Source organism: Cetorhinus maximus, chromosome 18, assembly GCF_964194155.1.
Source record: "Cetorhinus maximus chromosome 18, sCetMax3.hap1.1, whole genome shotgun sequence".
NCBI classification, from domain to species: Eukaryota; Metazoa; Chordata; class Chondrichthyes; order Lamniformes; family Cetorhinidae; genus Cetorhinus; species Cetorhinus maximus.
In genome coordinates this window covers 37,621,061-37,642,191 of record NC_135896.1, presented here as the reverse complement: position 1 = coordinate 37,642,191, position 21,131 = coordinate 37,621,061, and the positions used below count along the sequence as shown (strand labels likewise).

At 39.8% G+C, this 21,131-nt stretch overlaps 1 protein-coding gene across 3 annotated transcripts in view; it reads left to right on the top strand.

Annotated features, from left to right (window-relative positions):
* Positions 1-20,877, top strand: part of cdc42bpb (CDC42 binding protein kinase beta (DMPK-like)) — a 194,315-nt gene extending 173,438 nt beyond the window's left edge. For 2 of the 3 annotated variants that reach the window (XM_078562421.1, XM_078562423.1), the window contains exons 27-37: positions 1,083-1,164; positions 1,815-2,031; positions 2,142-2,204; positions 2,476-3,072; positions 12,039-12,136; positions 12,243-12,327; positions 13,692-13,812; positions 13,924-14,041; positions 15,314-15,422; positions 19,482-19,543; positions 19,691-20,877. In XM_078562421.1, coding sequence (XP_078418547.1) covers positions 1,083-1,164; positions 1,815-2,031; positions 2,142-2,204; positions 2,476-3,072; positions 12,039-12,136; positions 12,243-12,327; positions 13,692-13,812; positions 13,924-14,041; positions 15,314-15,422; positions 19,482-19,543; positions 19,691-19,822 — 1,684 coding nt within the window. In that variant the 3' untranslated portion in view covers positions 19,823-20,877. The remainder of the gene's footprint in view (positions 1-1,082; positions 1,165-1,814; positions 2,032-2,141; positions 2,205-2,475; positions 3,073-12,038; positions 12,137-12,242; positions 12,328-13,691; positions 13,813-13,923; positions 14,042-15,313; positions 15,423-19,481; positions 19,544-19,690) is intronic. The other variant, XM_078562422.1, reaches the window with a different exon arrangement.
* The last annotated feature ends 254 nt before the right edge of the window (positions 20,878-21,131 follow it).

The following is a 21,131-nucleotide window of genomic DNA, read 5'->3' as shown; positions in this document are numbered from 1 at the left end:
TTGAAATTTCCAGAAATCTTCTCCCGAAGTTATAGCGGATGACTGAGAGAACCCCATGGCCTTTCATTTAACTGAATCAGAAACAGTTTTATAAATTTGGGATTATCATTTAAGTAGCTTACAATTAAAAATAATTATGGGATCATGCAGCTTCCAGTGATTATCCATGAAATCTGTTTGTTTCTAAACCATGCTCCATCCACCGTTTTATTTCTACCATCTACACTCTGGGCAGAATCTTCGGCGCGGGGACGGGGCCGGCTCGCTGAGGTGTAAAATGACGCGCGGAAACGTCGGGCCACAACGTCACCACGCATCGTTCAGATTTTCAGTGCGGCGGGCGCACACCCAAGTCGGCTGCGCATCCACCAAACTGTCAAAGGCCTATTAAGGCCAGTTAACTATCAATTAAAGCAATAAACTGAGCTGCCCATCCAACCTTAAGGTTGGCGGGCAGGCAAAGAGCCCAGGCGGCCTTCACATTTTTCACAGGTGGGATGAGGTTTCATGAAGGTTTTTAAAGGTTTGAAAAAATTTCTAATAAAATTCATAGACATGTCCCAGCTCATGTGACAGTTTCACATGAGGGGACATGTCCTAAAAATTTTTTTCCCCCTTATTAAAATTTTTTAAACTTAAATTAATCTCCCTGAGGCAGCTTTGTGCCCCCGAAACAGTGCAGGCAACACCTCCACCCCCCCTCACCTGCACAGGTAGCGCTCAGAGCTTCCAGGCGCATGTCACGCTGGACGTACCTTATTGGCCTGCCCAAATAAAATGGTGGCGCCCAGCCAATCGCGGGTGGCAATCGGCTGTGCCCACACCCGTTCCCGCACAACTCCCCCCCCCCCCCCCCAAAAGGGAGAAAATTTTCCCCTCTGTTGTCAAAGGACCAACAAATAGCTAACTGTACTTGGGAAGGGTTGTGTAAGGTTAGTTTTGCAGCATTTTGGGAAGCTGATGGAAGAGTGTCTCCCTTTTGCAAAACATACGTGCTTTTCTTCTCCAAGCTTTACTTGATATGATGTTTCAATCAAACCTAAACTTTGTTGTGATTATTGCTGTTAAACTTATATCTGCAGAGATGAAGCCTTTTCTGTGAGTTCAGTATTTGCATCTGATGTCATTCATGCTTCCCGGAAGGATATTCCTTGCATTTTCAAGGTTAGTATTAATCTCACAAGAATGAACTTTAATTATGCATGTCTTGAGTATCTTCCCTGGCATTGTTCATATTGAAATTTGACCTAATGGGAGTATATAAAATGTGAATGAAAGTTTCAGTAATGCTTGGAAGTGCTTAACCTGCGTACTGATTTCATGCTTTGAATGAGGAGCAATGGAATCTCGGCTTAAGTCCACCCTAGATGATAGGAATGAAAGTCTCCTTTGCCTGGCATCTCTGAGATCCTATATGAAATGACTTTGATAAGTCACTGTATACTTCTACAGATTGTCCCTAAACTGGCAGGCTCTGTCAGAAAGGTCAAAGTATATTGCTGGCTGGTCAGTGGGATTTTTGTCCTACTCTAATTTGAAATTCTGTTTCCAGATCAGAATAACTCTATTCTCTGAACTGACAAACCTCATGTTCATGAGAATTTTTGCAAAAGCTTAGTAGCATGATATTTCAATGTACTGTTATGTTGAACGAATAGGATAGAAACTACTAAAGGCTATGACATGAAAAGGAAACGTTTTGTATTCTTGTGGATGAATACAAAATCACACTGAATTACTTTGCATCAAGAAAGGATGATAATTGCATTTGTATAATTGGGGTAAATATAACTATACCAACTTTTGTTCTGCAGGTGACAACTTTGCTCCTTTCCTCACCATCAAAGACCTGCTCGCTGCTTATCCTGACAGAAAGTGAAAGTGAGAAAAGGAAATGGGTTGGAATCCTAGAAGGATTGCAGAACATCCTACAAAAAAATAAACTTAGAAACAGAGTTGTATATATTCCACAAGAAGCATATGATAGTACACTGCCTTATATTAAAACAAGTTTATCTGCTGCTGTTATAGGTAAGATCAGCTGATGTTTTCTTCCTTGGATGAAGGGAATGTAAATTTCAATAGTAATTTTTACTGTTTACTTTTGCAAAATCAAGCCTCTATTTTTGTGATTTTCCTAGATCGTGAGCGTATAGCTCTGGGCACAGAGGAAGGACTATTTGCTGTAGAGTTAACACGAGATAGTAAGCTACTAAATATCAATTTATCTTTTTTAATTTGGATTTCAGGCAGTTTTTAATACAGTAATTGCAACTGAATGATATAATTTCTAAAAATGCCTGACTGTAAAACATTAAAAGATTAGAAATTAATTTTTGTAAACTTGGCTCACTTTACTAAATGTAGAAAGATTTGAAGACTTCAGTGACCAAATATGCACTTTAATTACACTTGTTATAAATTTTGAGTGCAGGAAATTTTGCTGTGTATATAATAAATCTTCTCTGATTGCAGTGATTGTTCGAGCAGCTGACTGTAAAAAAGTCTACCAGATTGAGCTTATTCCCAAAGAAAATCTCATTGTCCTTATTTGTGGTCGAAACCGACATGTTCATTTTTATCCATGGGCTGCTTTTGATGGACCTGAGACCACCTTTGATATTAAACTCACTGAAACAAAAGGCTGCCAGACCATGGTTTCTGGATCTTTGCGGCAGGGTATTGTGAGTGCTCTCTTTGTGGCAGTGAAACGGCAAGTCCTGTACTATGAAACTAGCCGAACTAAACCTTATTACAAGAAATTCAGTGAAATTCTGGTCCCGGGCAATGTGCAATGGCTGGCGGTCTTTGAAGAAAGACTGTGCGTTGGCTATCCTTCTGGATTTTCACTGCATCATGTCCAGGGAGATGGACCTTCCATTAGCCTCGTAAATCCAATGGACTCATCACTTGCATTTCTCTCACAGCAGCCTTTTGATGCTCTTTGTGCTGTGCAGCTTAGCAATAAAGAGTACTTGCTCTGCTTTAGCCATGTTGGTGTATATGTGGATTTGCAAGGGAGAAGGTCTCGAATGCAAGAGCTGATGTGGCCTGCTGTTCCTGTCGCCTGCGGTATGTACATATTTTCTGCTCTGTACAGCAGTTGCTGTTACGTTGTGGTTTTTGTGTTTCTGTTTATCCAAAACTTTTCTCCCTTTAGTATTTACATGTCAATTGCAAGAAGCCCTTAAATGCATTACTTCTGCAGTATTTCCCAAACTATTCTTAAACACAGAAGCAATCTTAGATTGTACATTTGAGTATTCAATTGAATTAACTTTGTGGAATTTACATTTCAAAAGGTTTTATGCATTTGCAGTTTTTTAGTGGTCTTCTAGTTAAAAGAGAGTAGGTGTAAAGTACTCTCAAATACCAAACAAAATCTTTTCTGCTAAAACAATAATTATTTAATATCCAGGATATTAGAATACAAAACTGGTTCAGGTTTTTTAGCTCACTAAATAATTCTTTGAAACAGAATGTTTATGCAAGTAAGTTTCCTATCAAGCAGCCATCAGGCTCCAATCCAGGAAGAATTCCCATCACAGCTAACAGAAAAGCATATTTTAATTGTTTTTATCTGGGTAAATTAAATTAAATGTTCATTTATACACATTTCTCTTGTCAATAAATATATATTACTGTCTTTTTTAGAGTGCGCATTCATCCCACACTGTTAGAATAATGCAGATAGCTAGTTTGCCTCTTAAAGAGCAAGTTTCACCATCCAAATAACTTTTAAAAAAATTAAATCGGCAGCAGGAAATATGATTGACTTGGAGCATAATTTTTCTTGTTGACATTGTGACCATAATTTTCTCTCCCCCACTCCTTTGGTACGCTTTTTTATTCATTCATGGAGAGCAAGTGCCAGTAGCATGGCCAGCATTTATCGCCCATCCCTAATTGCCCTTGAGAAAGTGGTGGTGAGGCAGTTTCTTGAGCCACTGCAGTCCGTGTGGTATGGGGATGTTCACTGATGATAGCACAATGTTCAGCACCATTCGCAACTCTTCAGATACTGAATCAGTCCATGTCCAAATGCAGCAAGACCTGGACAACATCCAGGCTTAGGCTGATAAGTAACATTTGTGCCACACAAGTGCCAGGCATGACCATCTCCAACAAAAGAGAATCTAACCATCACCCCTCGACATTCCAATAGCATTACCATCGCTGAATCCACCATGATCAACATCCCGGGGTTACCATTGACCAGAAACTGAACTGGACTAGCCATATAAATACGGTGGCTACAAGAGCAGGTCAGGCGCTAGGAATCCTATGGTAAGTAACTCATCTCCTGACTCCCCAAAGCCTGCCCACAATCTACAAGGCACAAGTCAGGAGTGTGACAGAATACGCTCCACTTACCTGGATGAGTGCAGCTCTAACAACACTCAAGAAGCCATCCAGGACAAAGCAACCCGCTTGATTGGCACCCCATCCACAAACATTCACTCCCTCCGCAGCGTGTACCATCTACAAGATGCACTGCAGAAATTCACCAAGGCTCCTTCGGCAGCACCTTCCAAACCCAAGACCACTACCATCTTGAAGGGCAAGGGCAGCAGGTAGATGGGAACACCACCACCTAGACATTCCTCTCAAAGCCACTCACCATCCTGACTTGGAAATATATGGCCATTCCTTCACTGTCGCAGGGTCAAAATCTTGGAACTCCCTAACAGCGCTGTGGGTGTACCTACACCACATGGACTGCAGCCGTTCAAGAAGGCAGCTCCCCACCACCTTCTCAAGGGCAATTAGGGATGGGCAATGAATGTTGGCGTAGCCAGCAAAAGCCCACATCCAGTGAATGAATTAAATAAAAACACCCACAGTGCTGTAAGGGAGGGAGTTTCAGGATTTTGATCCAGTAACAATGAAGGAACAGTGATATAGTTCCAAGTCAGGATGGTGGATTAGCCCTATCATGTCCTCCTGCAAAGCCCACATATACAATTGCCAGAAGAGATCACTGGATAGTGAACATAGTGGAAATTGGAGTGATTGCCTCTCATAGTTACCTCCCTTCCAGCCAAAGGGCCAGACCAATAAGGTGAATTGTAGCCCCATTACCACACTGGCTGAGATGAGTTAATTCAGACCAGAGATTAAATCTAAGCCTTCCTGGTCTGCATGATTCAGAACACACCAAGCAGATTATTTACCCACTAAATTATTGAACAGACTTTCTCCTTCTGATTTTTATCTAGAACGAACATGGATGCCTTTCAGTACCTCACTTAAGTTTTTTTATACTTGTGTTGATCTGCCCTGTAGTTATCAACAGACTTTTTGCACTGAGGCTGGTTTGTTCACTTCCAGAACAATTTCCCCATGATATCCTCAGTTTCCACTGTTGGAATAAGAAATAAACTAGACAGAATTTCAAAAAGGAATGTTACCTTCAAAATCTCTTAAACTTTTAGGCTTACAATAAAACTCTCTAATAGAAGTTTGATGTCTGCCTTAGACATTCTCTCAGAGTCAGCAGTATTAGACATTGCCTATGAATGTGCCTATACTGCCAAATATCTAACCATAAGATAATGTAGCCTTTTTGCGATCCAGACAGGATATAGTCTTTCACATGTACCCACATATTCACTTCTCCAAACTTTCAGTAGATAAACTAAAAAGCACTTTAATGAGACCAGGCAGGAATGAATTAGTAAGCTACTTTATTTCACAGGCAACAACCAAGCAATAAGAATTAAATCTCATAATCCAGCTAACTTTAGACCCCTTCTTACAAACAAGAAAATATTGAAGTACACCACACTATTGCCACTAGCAAACACATGCAGGTTTTCCTGGTCAATCTTCTGCTCCTAACAGGCTCTGGGTTTAAGATGAGTGAATTTTCCATCATTAAGTTAGACTGTCCTCTCTTTATCTTTACCTCAGTCTGTTCCCAGAAAGTGGAAGGATTGTTCTCCTGGCTAGTTCCCTTTACAGGAATTCACTTAAAAGCATGTCAGTGAAATGTTCTATCTAGGAACCATCTCCTGCTATTCTCAATACTAATAGGGCCTATCTGATGGGCCAATAAGGGTGAACATTGGGTTGCCACTAAACTAGAATCCACAAAACAAGTGTCCTTTTAGGGCACCATTAATATAGGAAAGAAACATATGGTCCAATTAACTTAAAAGAACCTTCCCAACTAAATCAAAGTGTATTTCGCTGTCAGTGGCAAAGAATCAGCACTTGCTGCTGACTTAGAAGGAAGTTGCCCATAAAGACCTAGCAATCTCTGCAGTGTGGGTTTTCCCTTTCCGTCGTTAGTTTTAAAAGTCATGGGGATCTCCAGGCATCCAGCAACAGTGATGTCATCAAGCAGGATTAGCAGTCAATCACATTGAAGTATTCTAACACACAACAAACTAGGAAGTAAAATGCATTGATTATCCTTCACTTTTAATTAAATTTTATAGAGAGCAAAATAACAATTGGGACATGCATATGAGATTAAGGCAGAAGTAGGAATATAATAAACTTTTTTTTAAAAAATAATACTTTATAAACATGTGGGAGAAATTTGACTATCCACAAATATAAAATTAATTTTTCGGGGCCAGTGAGGATGTTCAGTAATTATGAATTTAGTATGCCATTAAAAGCCCAGTTACACCTCATTCAATAAGTTGTTACTTTTTCCAGGGTTTTTACAGTGAGACTAAGCATAAAAGGGCAATTTCTTGTCAATTCATTGATTTCTAATGCATTCTGGACTGGGAGGACTTCAACAGTACACCCTGTAGGGAAGCGTTAAATCATTGACAGCAACTCCTGGATTTCCCCACTTAACTGCGCATGTGCAGACTCCAGAACTTGTCGTCTGTTTCAAAGTCGCCTTCTTAGGCAGTTCCTTGGGACCGAGGATGACTTGCTTCCACTCCAGTTTGATGGGTTCTGAAATGGCTAATAATTCCAATACCTGACATGTAGACTCTGCCTCACACGGAGTAGATGGCACATGAAGGTTTGTGTGCTTGGGTTGTTTGAAGATTTGTGTGCTACCTCTGATGTCTCAACTTCACGTCTGTACATTTCCACGAAGTCTTTCGATATGTTCAGTACCTTTTTGGAAGTCTCCTGTCACGACTGAGTTCTGAGTAGAACAGTTACTTTGGGAGTCTGGTGTCAGCCATAAGAGTGACATGCCCCACCCAGCGGAGCTGGATTTGAGTGATTAGCACGTCGGTGCTGAGCAAGTTGTTGTTGGACCACTTTTCTTGATCCCGGATTTGTAGGCTCTTGCGCAGGGGCCACTGGTGGTACTTCTCCATTGCTTTGAGGTGCCTGCTGCATATAGGAACACTGCTATCACTGCTGTCTGGTAAACCATGACCTTAGTCTCAGGTTTGAGATCCTGGTCCTCAAATACTCTTTCCTTCAGTTGACTGAAGGCTAGGATGGTACACTGAAGGTAATGATGAAGCTTGTCATCTTTGTCTGCCTTTGTTGAGAGGAAGCTCCCAAGATATGGAAAATGGTCCTCATTTTTCAGGATTTCGCCATTGATGATAATCAATGGGGGGAGGTGTTTTGCTGTGGAAGAGGACCTTCGTTTTTTGGGTGTTTAGTGAAAGGCCCGTTTTCTCATATCCTTTGGAGAAGGAGTCAACAATGGAGCTCGGTTTCTAAGTGCACACAAGGATCATCTGCATACTAAAGCTCTATGACTGAGGTTGGAGTGCTTTTGCTTTTGGATTAAAGGTGATGTAGATTGAACAGTTTCCCATCTGTTCAGTAGGTTATCTCCATGCTTATGGGTAATTTGCTGGAGGCGGGGTGCAATATTGAATTGTGCAAAATGGAGAAGAGGGCTGGTGCAGTGACACTGTCTTGTTTGACACCAGTTTTCACTGTGATAGGGTTTATGGTGGTTCTGTTGGTGAGGATCACGTTTCAGAGTACTAATGATTACAAACTCTGCAGTTTTGTCATCATTACTACTGCAAAATCTGGACCATAATGTTATCAGTGTCTATAAGATATCCTATAGTCTGAGATACGCACCATTTGGAAAAGACCTCATGCATGCTGGGGGGCACCTAAGGTTCCCTCTCCAAGGCCACCTGATCAGAGTATCCATGAAAGAGAGACAGACAGCCAGGGCAATTCCACCCTAGAAGGCAACACCCATCCTCAACTTGTAATCCATTGTCGTCTTCAAGCCAAGGAGCAGACCCACAAGAAGGCCCTGTTTCTTCAACCCAGTTCTCGTTAAATTGATCACCCACCTTCTTTTCTGGCCTTTGCTTTAACTGATGTTGGAAATGGTTCCACCCCCCATCAGATGCTGCCCTACAACCATTTTAAACTGCCAGAATCGTCCGTTTCAAAATGAAGAAACCATTCCTGGCTCCTCTGTTCTTGTTAACTGCCATCCCTAGCCTCCTTTTCAACCCAAAGATCCTTGAGCATGTTATCATTTCCCAGATCCATGCCCATCTTTTTGTGCAACACCCTGTTTGAACCCCTGCAATCAGATTTCTGCCCCCTCCACTTCACTGAAAAGGCCCTAATCAAGCTCATGAGAGACAGTCTCTGTAACATAGAAACTAGGGCCAGGATTTTCCATTCGTCAGGCAGGCTCGGCGGGAGCGGGCGGGGTGGTCGCGGAGCTGACCACCGCTCGCGATTGGTTCTGCAATACTATTTCACGCGGGTGAACCAATTAAGGCTTGCCCTGAATGGTTTGCGAGCGTTAGCGCTGAGCACTACCTGTGCGGGCATGGGGAGGAGGGAGAGCCAGGCCTAACGCTTATTTTGCATATGCGCCCTTTGAAAAAATTAATAAAGAGCAGAAAAATTCAATGAAACGTCCCCTCATGTGACTATGTCACATGAGATGGGACATGTTTTTAAGTTCAAATTAAACTTTCTATTTAATTTGTAAAAGCTTCAGGAAACCTCATCCCGCTCGTGGATGAGGTTTCCTGAAAAACGTAAAGGCCACTTGGCCTTTTTGCCTGCACGCCAACCGTAAGGTTGGATGGGCAGCATAAAGTTCAGGTTAATTACTTGGTTAATGGCCTTAATAGGCCTTTCAGTTATCGGTGGGTGCGCAGCCGACTCTGGAACACACCCGCTGAACGAAACATCGCGCGACTTTGCAATGACATCGGGACACACGCCTGACATCATTGCGTGTCATTTTACGGCGTGTCGGGCGTGCGCCCGTACACCGAATGTAAAATTCTGTCCTAGGAGCAGAGGGAGGCCATTCGGCCCTTTGTGCCAGCTCCGCCATTCAGTATGATCATGGCTGATCCTCTGTCTCAACGCCATATTCCCACTTTCTCTCCATACCCCTTGATACCCCTAATATCCAAAAAATTATCAATTTCTTTCTTGAATATATTTAGTGACCCAGCCCCCACAGCTTTCTGTGGTAAATATGACTGTAGTGCATTATCCTTTCTTTACTACTTTGTCTCCCCAACCTTTAAAGCAGTCAATCTCACAATCCTCCTCTATTGCCCACCACAGTGAGACTGCCTCAACTTGATTGTACACCTAACTATTCAATTGTAGCCACTGCACATCGAGCAATGGTTTCTCTTCCTACTCCCTCATTGTCACCTCTTGAGTCCTGCATGGATCCACCCTTGGCCCCTCCTCCTCTTCATCTATATGCTGTCACTTTGCAACATTATCTGAAATCATGGATGTTAGCTTCCACATGTCTGTTGGTGACACTTAGCAATTTGAATATGGATTAGTACTTGCGCATGGGAATAACTATTGAAATTTGCTGATACCACAAAAATAAAGGGTTTTGCTAACAGCTAGGCAGGCTTTTTATGATAAGACTTCAGGAGCACAGAGGCTAGTGGAATGGACAAACAGGTGTTGCGTGCAGTGTAATGAGAAAAGTTGTGTTGGGAGAGAAAATTGCAACATATACTCAATGGAAAAATATTGAAGTGTTTGGATAACTGAGACCAAGTTCAAGTACAAAATTCCCTGAAGATCTAAATGTAAGTACATAAAGCTTAAAAAAAAAGCCTATAGCAATTTGGTGTTTCTCAATAACAGGGGTACAATAATAAAAAAAATGGTAATACATTTGTACAAGGAAATGGCTGGGCCACAGTTAAGGAAACCATATGTAGGTTTGGGTGCATTAAAGGACCTTAAAATTAGATCATGTAGCATAGATTCAGCAGATGATATCAGGGATATGAGACAATATTTATGAGAAGACTTTTGGCACTGAAACATAGGTGGCTTTGGATTGCTCTAGCAAAAAGCTGGCACAAATCCCATATGTTAATCTTCTGTAGGTCTATGCAAGCAAAACTCTGTGTACATGTAAGTACAGTTATTTAAAGCTCTGTCTTCATCCGCCTAGGAAATGTACACAGGAAGTATATTCATGACTGCTTGCTTGCACCACACTAAAACCCAGGATTTTATTAGCATAAATTTCCCTCTTCACTCTGCCTCGGTCTTCCTGCACTACACACCAATGATTGGTTGGATAACCTCTTTCTAAACCTTGACCAATGCCATTCCAAGCTAGCTGGAGTGAAGTGTATGAGTGCAGGCTAGAGTCTGACTCGTTGTATGGACATTCTCCCCATCTCCTTGAGACGATATCTGATTTCGTTGGGCACATTCCAAATGATCTGCACCATCTCAATAAACACATTCTATTTTCTAAAAAGCTTAAAGTTGGTTAAAACGGAGCTTTTGATGTCACAGAGGCACAATATATGTTATGCCTTCAATATTTAATGCTCCAATACTTCATGAAATTAAAGTTTTTTTTTACATTGACCCAGGAAGCCTTCCTTTATTGTTCAAATAGTAATTTCTCATAACACCCTATCTCTAAAATCTCATGCAGGCCTCTATTCCATCTAAGCAGTCAACTGATCTGACTCTGGCCTCTTAAGCATATCTGCACTTAACATTGGCAGCAGAGTCTTCAGCTTGCAGGATTCTGCTCAATTAATCCCTTTTTTTTTTAAAAAATCATAAAGCAAATTACTTTGACTAAGATTTTTCAAATCCACCCTAATCTCTGTTTTTCTAAGCCAATCTGTGAAGATCCTTGCGATTTTTTTGTCACTATAAATGCTGTATGTGTGCATACGGGTGCAATTTGTTGCTGTTATGGGGATTGTTTTGAAGAGTACCGAGTGACAGCTAAGTACTGGAGGTCACAGTGTCTGTAGAACCACATCCCTGTGAGGAAGGGAGGGGAGCACATTGGCAAAGGAAAGAAGGGAATTCATTTTTAACAAAAAATTTTGTTGCGCTTAATTTTGAATATCAGGGCTCAGAGTTTCCTCTTCAGGCTGAATCAGCGATTTGGGTGCAAATTGTTTTCAAATCTGTGGGAAGTGTGCTTCGTTTGTTCAAGTTACCCCTTCAAACTCATTTTCATATCACCAAATGTAAAATCTTCCACAAGCTATTGCAATTGGGCAGTGTTTTAGAACTTTTTTAAATTTTGCATTAAAAATAATTTATTGGTTAAATTAAAGAGTGGTGGCCTGGTAGTTTTTATTAACACAGCTGAAAATGGATTAATGACAAAAAAAAAATTATTCTTATCCAGAGTGCCAGGTCTACCACCTGTGAGTAACTCTGTTTTAAATAACTGAAAAAGACTTTTTAAAAAAATTATACAGAGCTATTTACCAGTTGCATTGGTGCGCAGTGGCCAGTTCCTTAGCAATTTAAAACAAAACTTAAAACGCCTCTCTGTAAAAAGCAGCTTAATTTAAGAGTCTCTTAGAAGATCTCAGAAGAGGAGGAAACCAACAAAGGAAACCATCCATGGATTCATTGAATTCGGGGCTTGGCCAGTTTGTGGGTAGGCCTGGCTTCCAGCGCGAGTTCTTTTTTTAAAGTAGTGTAAGAGATTGTGGAAACCGGACTCGCGTCGGATGAAATTTACATTTGAAATTTGCGTGAATTGCACTGGAAGTAGCACAACTTAGTGAAAACTGCAGCTCTGCGCCTTTTACCGAATTTAACTAATTATTTACTTTTTACACCTATGCTAGGTTACACCTCTTCATATCTAACAGTATACAGTGAGTATGGTGTGGACATCTTTGATGTGAACACAATGGAATGGGTCCAAACAATTCCTCTTAGGAAGGTACTGTAGATGGCCACAGAATCCAGTTTGATTTGAAAGTCTGTTTTTAACTATTGCACATTTTACATAATATAGTATTTAAATTGAATTTTATTTTTTAAACCAGATTCGACCGTTAAATGCTGAAGGTACACTAAACCAACTCAACTCGGAACCTCCACGGTTAATATATTTCAAGAGTAACTACTCAGGTTTGTTTCATTAGTTTGATGTGTATGTATTTGAGTACAGGTCAGATCTTTGTGTATTAGAGAAGTGGACTTTTGCTTTGAGGCTATATTTGGAAAGTGGAATATTCGCCATTTTGTCCTAACCCTAACTTTTAGATGTTATAGTGCAGTTAGCCCCACACACTTCTACAACTTACCTGTTCAAATCACCTGTAATTTCACTTTCTTGAATCAGATGCAACTGACAGTGAAGGTGTGATGCTCAACAAAGAATAGTTTTTGTCCGGGATTTGTGTTTGGACGTGTATCTGTGATTTTTTTTTATTAGGTAGAAGTATAGGAAATTTAGTCACATTGCCTTATTTTCATTTTAATTAAGTACTTTAAATCATTATTCCATTGACGTACCACAATAATGTTGAGTTATAGCTATTTTGCTAAATGAAATCCAGCATATACTCAATTTTATTCCAATTATGTTTAGCTGAGAATTACATACATTCTGATTGTCAGAATTTATGTTTGCAGTTTGAAAGTCAGAAATCACACATTTGAAGCAACACTTAACGCTGTGTGCATGTGGTGTGCTGCTTTTTTCAGGATTTTTTTAAAAGATGAATGAAGTCTTAAAGAAACTAAGGTAAATGTACCACACAGTGTAGTACTGAGCTATATAGTGCAAAAAAAGCTCCAGTTCAATCTATGGCCTGTGCTGATTTAAATTATCTCAACTGAGACAGTGGTGGACAATAGTTAGTCAGTGTTCCTGGACTGAGCAAGATAAAGATCAGCCAAGGCGCCCACTCCTAACTACTGTCCTGTGATCCCTGATGGAAAAAACACATGAGAATATTGAGAGAAGACAAGGTAGGATTAGGCTGGATTTGCACCTGAAATGCCACATGGCCAGAATTCTGGATAGCTACCAGTGGCATCTTGTTACCCTATTCAAGCATCAGTTCCTATCTTTAAGATCAAAGACAACTGAAAGAAAGACTTACAGGACCCAAATGCTATTGAAAAGCTAAGTGTATATCAATGGCAACATTATTTACTTTCTCCAGTTGATTAGTTCCCAGATACTTTTTCATTCATATGAAAAGGCCATACAGCTTTCTTGCATTTGAGAGTTATTGTTCTCTCAGGCTCATGAAATGTCGGTCATAACTCTGTATCTTTGTAGAGAGAGCCTTTGTATGGCTTGTAGTATTGCTATGCATCCACACTAGCACAAGCTGAGACTGCGAGGATTAATTCACTCATGCCCTTTAACATCTTTTTTAACATCTTGGCTATAATTCCACATGAGATATAGAAGCCTCATGTCTTTATTGTCTGACACAATTGGCTTTCTGATGTGCATTCGTTTTAAACATTATTTACAGAGGGAGATGATTTGAGTGTGCCAGACACTTCAGACAACAGCAGAAAACAGATGCTCAGAACCCGCAGCAAAAAGCGGTTTGCTTTTAAGATTCCAGAAGAGGAGAGGTTACAACAAAGACGGTAAGACCTTGAGCATTGTCATGTTGCATGTCATTTGAGAGATGTTGAGCTATTTTTATGAGCAATTTCAGAACTTTTGATTTGCATGTATTATCTTTGTTTTCGTACCAGGGAAATGCTGAGAGATCCTGAGATGCGGTCAAAACTGATATCAAATCCAACAAACTTTAACCATGTGGCTCACATGGGACCAGGAGATGGCATGCAAGTACTTATGGATCTTCCACTGGTAAATATGGGGAACAAAACTTGAAACTACAATATTTTGCCCAACTGAAATGTTTACTTTCCATTTTATTAAAATACAAATGTAGCATAGGAAACAATGCAGAGGCATTGATGAGACGTGTCCAAATGATTTTGTAAATCAACTAAACTGCTGTGATTATTTACTTAATCCATGCTTTTACAACATAAATGAAAAATTCTGGGAATTGGAATTAATCTTGAGTCTCGTAAACAAATTTCTAAGAGTAATTGAAGATGAAGTGTTCAGAAAGATCTCCAACTTTATTCATGTAAACAATATCACACATTCTAAACTGTTAAGCCTGTACTGTAACTGAACCCACTCATGTTTGTACTTCCTAGTTTTCTTTCAACATTATTTCCTTACATGCCTCATTCCGTTTATTTAGAGAACATCTCTTCACTGTAAGCTTTGCACTGCAATGGAAACCTAACTTGTTAAATCAAGAACCTTACTGACAGTATGTAATTCATCAAGTCTTGCATGTAACCACAGAAAAAATGCCTGGGAAAGCATCTGTTGTGAGGTCATGTAAAAGGCAGCAATTACATTTGAAGGGCCCTATAAACGTTCTAATAGTATAGTTCAATTCTTTTTAGGTTACTTCACAGTTCTGCAACAACATTCTTGTGTGTCCACAAAATAGTTGTGGATTTTGAAATATTAAACAGGCAGCAAGCTAACATTATTGTCTTTTTTAAATGTTTATCATTCTAAAATAGCCACTATGAAAGTTGGAGTTCAGTATAATTGTTTTTATGTTTTTATGAAACAGGAATTTTTTGATAACCTGACTTTAATTTCTGAAATCTGAAATTGTATGTTTTAAATGTTTACGGGCATTATGGTATAGCACAATAGCTTCTTTGATGTTTCTTTCCTGAGATAATTAACTAGTCTGTTTCCTTTTGTTGACTTAGCAGAATGAGTTTCCTTCCCCCCCCCCCCCCCCCCCCACCCCCTCGACACCATGCTCTGATATCTCCTCAAACCAACTTTGAGCACATCTATCACATAGGCCCACTCTCTGCTGAAACCTGTCTTCAGAATGATCATTCCTCACTGCAAGACTTCCCTCTGCTCTCTTCCTCTTCCTGTCCACCTTTCCTCTTCCTCAGCCAGGGTAGGAATACCTACCCCAAAGTGCAGCTGATTATATCCTCCAAACTGAATCACCTTCAGCTCATTATAGAGGTATTGTGCATTTCTTGAAAAAGAGAAACAAATGTAATCTTTCACTTGTTGCTGCAGAGTGTGTCACCAGTATCACAGGATGAGCAGTTAAGAGAAAAACGTGCTTCCCAATCCAATCTTTCAAGACAACAGCGAAGCAAACAGTACATTACGCGTACAGCATCAGGTAATGCCATTTGTTTTTTGTAATTATGTGTTCCTTTATATTAAGCATCCTTATAAGTATGTGGGCGCTGCTAACCTCATGGTTAAGAAGGAAAAATGGATTGGATGTTCTAGATTACTGCACAAGTTTGCTAATAGAAACAGCTATATATGGAAATCTATTTTCACAATCACAGTAGAATAACAAATTACTGGTTAGAACAACATGGTAAGTTATTTTAAGTTGTATAGCTTTCTCTTTTAAAACTCTTCATTAGCTCTATGTCCTGAACACAAATTTGTGTGTGGGGAAAGGTATTGTCCTTGGAATAGATTATTCATTAAAATACATAAGGAAAAAGCATTCCGTATCTTTGTCTTCTACCAGAATAGCAGCTTTAATGCAATAAATCAAGAGAATTATTAAACAAAATTTGAGCCATATAAGGGGACATGAGGGCAAATAAGTTTTAAGGAGCACCTTAGAGGAGGAAAAAGAGGTAGAAAAGTGAAGAGGTTCAGGTAGGGAATTGTAGACCTTGGGGCTTTGGCAGCTGAAGCACGATTGCCAATGGAGGAGTGATTGAAATGCAGGATTCATAAGGAACCAGAATTGGAGTGCCATGGTGCAATTTCCAAACAAGGATGCAAATTTTAAAGTCGAGGGAAGCATAGCAAGAAGCCACTGTAGGTCAGTGAGCCCAGGAGTGATAGTTGAACGGAACTTGGTGCCATTTAGGATACGGACAACAGAGTTTTGTATGAGCTTACGTTTATGGAGGGTAGAAGATAAGGGGGTAGGGACGGGTGGGTAGCCAGAAGCACATTGGAAAAGTCAAGTCGAGAGGCAACAAAGGCATGGATGAGGGTTTCAGCAGCAGCTGAGCTAAAGCAGAGACGGAGTTGGGCGATGGAAATAGATGATCCTAGTGATGGCACAAGAATGCTGTCGGAATCTCATCTCGGGGTCAAATGCAACAACAAGAATGCAAACACTGGCTCAGTCTCAGGCAGTTGCTGGTGAGAGAGATGGAGTTGGTGGCCAGGGAGTGAAGTTGTTGGCTTTTGATAAGATACTTAGATAACAGCCGAGGTAGGAAAGCCTCTTCCTGGTTAACTAAAGAAAGCAGGCAGGATAGCAAAAAATTCCAAGCAACAGACCAAGAAGCCTTCTAAAAAGCAGTTTTGTGAGGTTTTGTTCTGGATTCTGTTCTGGAAAATGGGTAGAATTCTGAGTTCTTTTGTATCTATTGTGGAGAAGAGCACTGAATTTAAACAAGAACATAAGAAATAGGAGCAGTAGTCGGCCATATGACCCCTAGAGCCTGCTCCGCCAGTGAATAAGATCATGGCTCATCATTGACCTCCATATTTTCCCACCCCACTCACCATTTCCCATGATTCCTTTTAGAGTTCAAAAATCTATTTCTATCAACCTTGAATATACTCTAACAATTGACTGTCCACAGCTTTTTGGGGTAGGGAATTCCAAAGATTCCTAACCCTCTGAGTGAAGAAATTTCTTCTCAACTCAGTCTGAAGTGGCTGACCCTTTATCCTGGGACTATATGCCCAGTACTAGACTTCCCAGACTGGGGAAACAAAATCTCAAAATCTACCCTTTGAAGCCTTCTCAGAATCTTATGTTTCATTGAGATCACCTCTCATTCATCAAAACTGCAGAGAGTACAGGTTCAATGTAGAGAATGCAACCATTGCAAATAAATGCTAAGCAAATGTATCTGCCAAGATGGGTACTTGGATAGCTCTTCCTAACTCTATACATAAACCATTAGCATTAATATTTATGTACAATAATAACTTATTTATTAGTGACTTTAATATAATAAGAAGTCCCAAGGTATTTCCCAGGAACATTATAAAATGAAGTATGGCACTAAGCCACATCAGGAGGCAGTAGGTCTGATGAGCAAAGGTTTGGTCAAAGAAGTAGGTTTTAAGCAGTTTTTTCATAGACTCATGGAAATCAAGGCGGAGAAGTCTGGGGGGGAATTCCAGAGTTTGGAGCCTACACAACTGAAGGCATGACCACCAATGGTGGGACAATTATGATTAGGAACACACAAGAGGCCTGAATTAGAGGAGCACAAATACCTCAGAAGATTGTGGGGCTGGAAGAGATTACAATGATAAGGAGGCACAAGTCCAGGGGGAATTTGAAAACAAGGATGAAAATTTTAAAGTCATTGCTTGACCAGGAGCCAATGTAGGTCAGCTAGTTTAGGGGTGATAGGGGAACGGGACTTGTTGTGATTTAAGACACGAGCAGCAGAGATTTGGATAACCTCAAGTTTATGGAGGGTAAAATGTGGGAAACCAGCCAGGAGTACGTTGGAATAGTTGAGTTTAGAGGTAACAAAAGCATGCATGAGGATTTCAGCAGCAGATGAGCTGAGACAGGGTAAAGTCAGGCCATGTTGGGAAGATGAAAACAGGCGGTTTTGGTGGTGATATGAGTATGAGGTCAGAAGCTCAAGTCAGGATCAATTGTGACCCAAGGATGCAAACAGACTGGCTTAATCTCAGGCTGTTGCCAGGGAGAGGGATGGAGTCGGGAGCTAAGGAACAGAGTTTGGAGCTGGGACTGAAAACAATGCTTAATACTGTTCAATATTTCATTCAAAATAATAATATTAATGAATAATAACATACGAGAAAGTAGTAGCAGCTTTCATCCTCATGTTTAAATCCCATTTTGACCTCCCCTCTAACTACCTCAGTAAGCATTTTTAACCCTACGTCTCAATTCAACCTCTGACTCTGCCCCTGGCCTATTGTGCATCACTGCTTCCCTTCACGCCGTCATTGTCAACCAAGCTATTCAGGCACCAGAACAGCTCAAAAATTTTTTTTTTTTTTTTTGATAAAGCATTCTCGGTGCAATTGTATGCCTTCCTCAGTTTGAGGAGAAGAACAAGACCCATTCAATTAAAAAAGGAATTTCAGTCCTGAATATCAACCACATCATTTTTCCAAAACAGCTTTTAGCTTTCAGGACACAAGCAGTTTAGCTTTAGATACCTACTTTGCACCCCATTTCCAACTATTGATTACCATGAGCCTATACTTTATTGTCCTGCTCTTTTACCTATTTTAACCAACTAAGTACCTATAAAGGTTCTTCTGAGATGTTCTCCAATGCTGAAAGAGTCTTAACTTATAAATAGTTCCTCTAGTTTATCCCTGTAAGCACATGGGATCCACCTCAATGCTCCTCTCTCCACTGCCTAAAGCATTTAGATAATGACAGAACCATAAATGATGCACTACAGAGCCTTGAACAGCTTCAGCATAGCTTCTGGAGATTTATCTCAACTGATTTGTAAATACAGTCCAGCAACATGTTACTTTGTTGATTGCCACCTCAGTTTGATTATGGCAAAGTAATACCCCTACATTGCTTTCAACTTGATCCTTGACAAATTCTATTCCACTAAATGAACATCTGTACCTCTTATTTTAGTTCTAATGTGAAATTATTGAACTTCATTTGTCACTAATCAGCCAAGTTTCATACTTTCTGAAGTTCTCTTTATGTGATCTTGGCTGCTTCTGAATTCATAGTTCCCTCTAGCTTGATACCATTTGCATTGAAACAGGAGTATTGGTCAGTTATTTGTTTTATATTAGCTCCAAGAAGGATCCATCTGGAGCATCTTACACCATACCATTAGCCCCAATTAACCCTGCTCTCCTCACAATTGCCTTTTTGCCAGTTACTATTGCTTGCCCAAGCCCTTGTTATCCACTGACATCTTTTTGCCAAGGCTTTTTGAAGTCTAGATTCTTTACTTCATAGAGTATTGCTGCCAATCTGAGATGTCACTCATCAAAGTCTGACATTGATCAAAGTCTATACCTTTTGGAGCTCTTGGCTACCATTTATTAGGTTAATTTCATTTGAATATTTTTCATCCCTGCTTTTGATTATTTATTTCGTTAATTCTCTGTAGTTGTCAGGAATGAATCTTGTGTGGTTCTTAAATATGGTACCTAGAAATACCTGTGCTATTTAAATATGCCAAAGTACTGACATGATGTTCTTATTTCTTACACTTAGGTGGGGAGGCTGTTATGACAACGCGTAATATCTCTGATCCTGACCAAGATTTTGAGAGAGAGGTAGGTATTTGGATGTAATTATTCGGATTCAGTTCGTTTGAAATGAAAACCTAGTGAAAATAGATTTCTCAGTATTTGATTATATTTCCTTGATGTAAATTAGCAGCAAACATCAACTAATATGCTTCCATTTTTTTAATCTATCAGCAGGACTCTGATTCAACAAGGCATTCAACACCTTCAAACAGCTCAAACCCAAGTAGCCCACCAAGTCCAAACTCTCCTCACAGGAACCAAATTACACTGGATGGTTTGGACCACCCCACAAGTGATGCATGACTGTTTCCTCCAGTAACACGTTACAGTGCATAAAACAACACAATAGGATTCTCCATTTTCATAGATTCCTTTCCTCTTGAAAAATGGATTTTTGCTGAATTGCTCCAAGAAAGTGCCAAGAATGGAGAACAATTTCTTCTGTTAATTCTTGCTGATTGCACATTAAATTATGTATTCAGGCTCCTTTATGAACAATTCCACCTTATTTTGACTGTCAGCCCAGTAAAATGACTGACTAAGTGTCACTCATATTCTTCGGTGATTACGGTTTTGTGCAGTGTTGATGTTAAGTTGCAACCTTTAACAGCCAAATAAATTTGGGATTGTGAGGCCCACATCTTCTTCACTTCCAAACTTTCCTTCCAAATTTCTAATATAGTTGGTAAATGGTGAAATAAAATTGTCCATGTACTGTTCCTGTTTGTGCATCTTAGTTTATATATAAAAAAAGAAAAAAATGTTTTCTTCAGGGTATACATGACACTAGTAAATAATACTGTGAATAAGAATTTTAGTTGCTTTTTGTAATACTGTTTTTAACCTTTTGACGTAGATGTCCTTTCTTTGTGCTGTATTGTAGTGAAAGACCATATCTATGTTTATCAATGTCTATGGACCCAATGCAGGAATATTAATGCTGGTAAATGCCAGACTTGGACCCGCTGCATCTTTAAATACACAATTATTGTAAAAGACTCAACAAAGTGTGATTGTCCTAATTGCTGATCAAGAGGTAGCATAGCTGTAAGGCAGTGGTCTCGATAAAAGAAAGCTACATTAATTTGATCATTTTCAAAATCAACCTTTGCATGAAAATACATTCCTTAAAAACATGTTGTATTGGTTATGTTCTTTAAAAACAAAATATCCACAGCAGTCTTGTACATTTTGATATGGATCCAGATGATGTGCTCCTGGTGGATGCAATTGTGTGTGCGTGTGTCAATGTATATATAACTCATGTTCAGTGTATGATAACATTATTACTCATTCAATTGTGTCCATATTGCATTAAAGGCTTATACACCACGGCCAGTATATCCATTTTGTCATCACACCTGTGTGCCTTCCGTGCTGTATTTGTGACAATTTACTATTCATACTGATGCAGTATGATTTCTCTACTCAAGATCACTGCAAAGAGCTTGCATGTTTTAGTCACCCAGATCCCTTACTGAGTGGATGGTAATTGTGACGTGCCACATTAAGCAACTAATCAAACTTCTTTCATTTACTTAAAAGGGCTCACTGTGAAGCCTAACACTACTGGTGAAACAGTTTGATTTTTTTATGTTAATTTGTGAAAGTG